The 2,500-nt window shown below is 48.3% G+C and overlaps 1 protein-coding gene across 1 annotated transcript in view; it reads left to right on the forward strand.

Annotated features, from left to right (window-relative positions):
* Window positions 1–2,500, forward strand: part of LOC147469714 (uncharacterized) — a 37,628-nt gene that overhangs the window by 33,541 nt on the left and 1,587 nt on the right. The window contains exon 4 of the mRNA XM_086547817.1: window positions 1,131–1,284. Coding sequence (XP_086403943.1) covers window positions 1,131–1,284 — 154 coding nt within the window. The remainder of the gene's footprint in view (window positions 1–1,130; window positions 1,285–2,500) is intronic.

A 2,500-nucleotide genomic window follows, 5' to 3' on the forward strand; every position in this document is an offset into this window, starting at 1 on the left:
GACTCACAACCTCACAATCTCACAGACTCACAACCTCACAGGCTCACAACCTCACAGACTCACAGCCTCACAACCTCACAGACTCACAACCTCACAGACTCACAACCTCACAGACTCACAGCCTCACAACGTCACAGACTCACAGCCTCACAACCTCACAGACTCACAACCTCACAGCCTCACAACCTCACAGACTTACAGCCTCACAACCTCACAGCCTCACAGACTCACAACCTCACAGACTCACAGCCTCACAGACTTACAGCCTCACAACCTCACAGACTCACAACCTCACAGACTCACAACCCCCCAGCTTCACAACCTCACAGACTCACAACCTCACAGACTCACAACCTCACTACCTCACAACCTCACCAGCCTCACAGACTCACAACCTCACAGCATCACAACCTCACAGACTCACAGCCTCACTACCTCACAGACTCACAACCTCACAGACTCACAACCTCACAGACTCACAACCTCACAGACACACAGCCTCACAACCTCACCAGCCTCACAACCTCACAGACTCACAACCTCACAGCATCACAACCTCATAGACTCTCAGCCTCACAACCTCACAGCCTAACAATCTCACAGCATCACAACCTCACAGACTCTCAGCCTCACAACCTCACCAGCCTTACAACTTCACAACCTCCCAGCCTCACAACCTCACAGACTCACAACCTCACAGACTCACAACCTCACAGCATTACAACCTCACAGCATCACAACCTCACAGACTCTCAGCCTCACAACCTCACCAGCCTTACAACTTCACAACCTCCCAGCCTCACAGACTCACAACTTCACCAGCCTCACAACCTCACAGCCTCACAGCCTCACAACCTCACAGACTCACAACCTCACAGACTCACAACCTCACAGACTCACAACCTCACAGATTCACAACCTCACAGACTCACAACCTCACAGACTCACAACCTCACAGACTCACAACCTCACAGCCTCACAACCTCACAGCTTCACAACCTCACAGACTCACAGCCTCACAACCTCACCAGCCTCATAACCTCACAGTCTCACAACCTCATAGCCTCACAACCTCATAGCCTCACAACCTCACAGCCTCACAACCTCACAACCTCCCTCCTTCCTTTCAGAATGATCTCAAACTGGACTTGCACGAGCCAAGCCAGCAGAGCGCCGCCCCCAAGCCGTCCTTGACTCCCCCGCTCGCTAAGCCAGTCCAGAGTCCGGCCTCGGCAAAGAACAGGAACAGCAAGAAACGGGTTCAGTTCCCTTCTGTAAGCCCAGGTGAATAAAGAGAGAAAGAGAGAGAAGGGATGAGAGAGAGGGGAGAGGGAGGGGGGGGGAGAGAGGGAGGGGGAGAGAAAAACAGATTGGAGGGAAAGTGGGAGAGAGAGAGAGAGAGACAGAGAGAGAGAGAGAGAAAGTGAGAGACAAAGTGAGAAAGAGAGAGAGAAAGAGAGAGAGAGTTAGAGGAAGAGAGAGAGAGAGAGAGAGAGAGAGAGAGAGGGAGAGAGAGAGACAGACAGGCAGACAGAGAGATAGGGAGAGAGAGAGAGAAAGGGAGAGAGAAAGGGAGAAAGAGAGAGAGAGAGAGAGAGAGTTAGAGGGAGAGAGACAGAGAGAGAGAGACAGACAGACAGAGAGATAGGGAGAGAGAGAGAGAAAGTAAGAGAGAAAGGGAGAAAGAGGGAGAGAGAGAGAGAGAGTTAGAGGAAGTGAGAGAGGGAGAGAGAGAGAGAGAGAAAGAGAGAAGGTGAGTGAGAGAGAGAGAGAGAAAGTGAGAGACAGAGAGAGAGAAAAAGAGAGACAGAGAAAGAGAGAGAGACGCAGAAAGTGAGAGAGAGAAAGAGACAGAGAAAGAGAGAGAGAGGGAAAGAAAGAGAGACCGAGAAAGAGAGAGAGAGAGAGTGAGAAAGGGAAAGAGAGACAGAGAAAGAGAGAGAGAGAAAGAAATATAGGGAGAGAGAACGAGAAAATTAATTATTGTATTTTTTTTCCTTAGAGTCTTTCAAGGTTTCTTTTTGTCTATTCATATTAATGCATCTTTTGATGGCCATTTCTTTCAATATAAATGAAAGCCAATAATGGGAAGTAAACCCTTTTTCTCTTCGAGTTCGAGTAATAGAAGGCCGATTTTTACCCTTTGGCCTATTCAGTGTCCCAAGTCATAAGGAAGGCTCGTTTGGAAAATATAAATCTCTCTCTCTCCCTCTCTATCAATCAATCTATCTATCTATCTATCTATCTCCATCTCTCTCTCTCTCTCTCTCTCTCTCTCTCTCTCTCTCTCTCTCTCTCTCTCTCTCTCTCTCTCTCTCTCTCTCTCTCTCTCTCTCTCTCCCTCTCTATCAATCTATCTATCTATCAATCTATCTATCTATCTATCTATCTATCTATCTATCTATCTATCTATCTATCTCCATCTCTCTCTCCATCTCTCTCTCTCTCTCTCTCTCTCTCTCTCTCTCTCTCTCTCTCTCTCTCTCTCTCTCTCTCTCTC

This window comes from Penaeus japonicus, unplaced genomic scaffold (assembly GCF_977035675.1).
Source record: "Penaeus japonicus unplaced genomic scaffold, GWHDUDI00000001_assembly GWHDUDI00000020, whole genome shotgun sequence".
NCBI classification, from domain to species: Eukaryota; Metazoa; Arthropoda; class Malacostraca; order Decapoda; family Penaeidae; genus Penaeus; species Penaeus japonicus.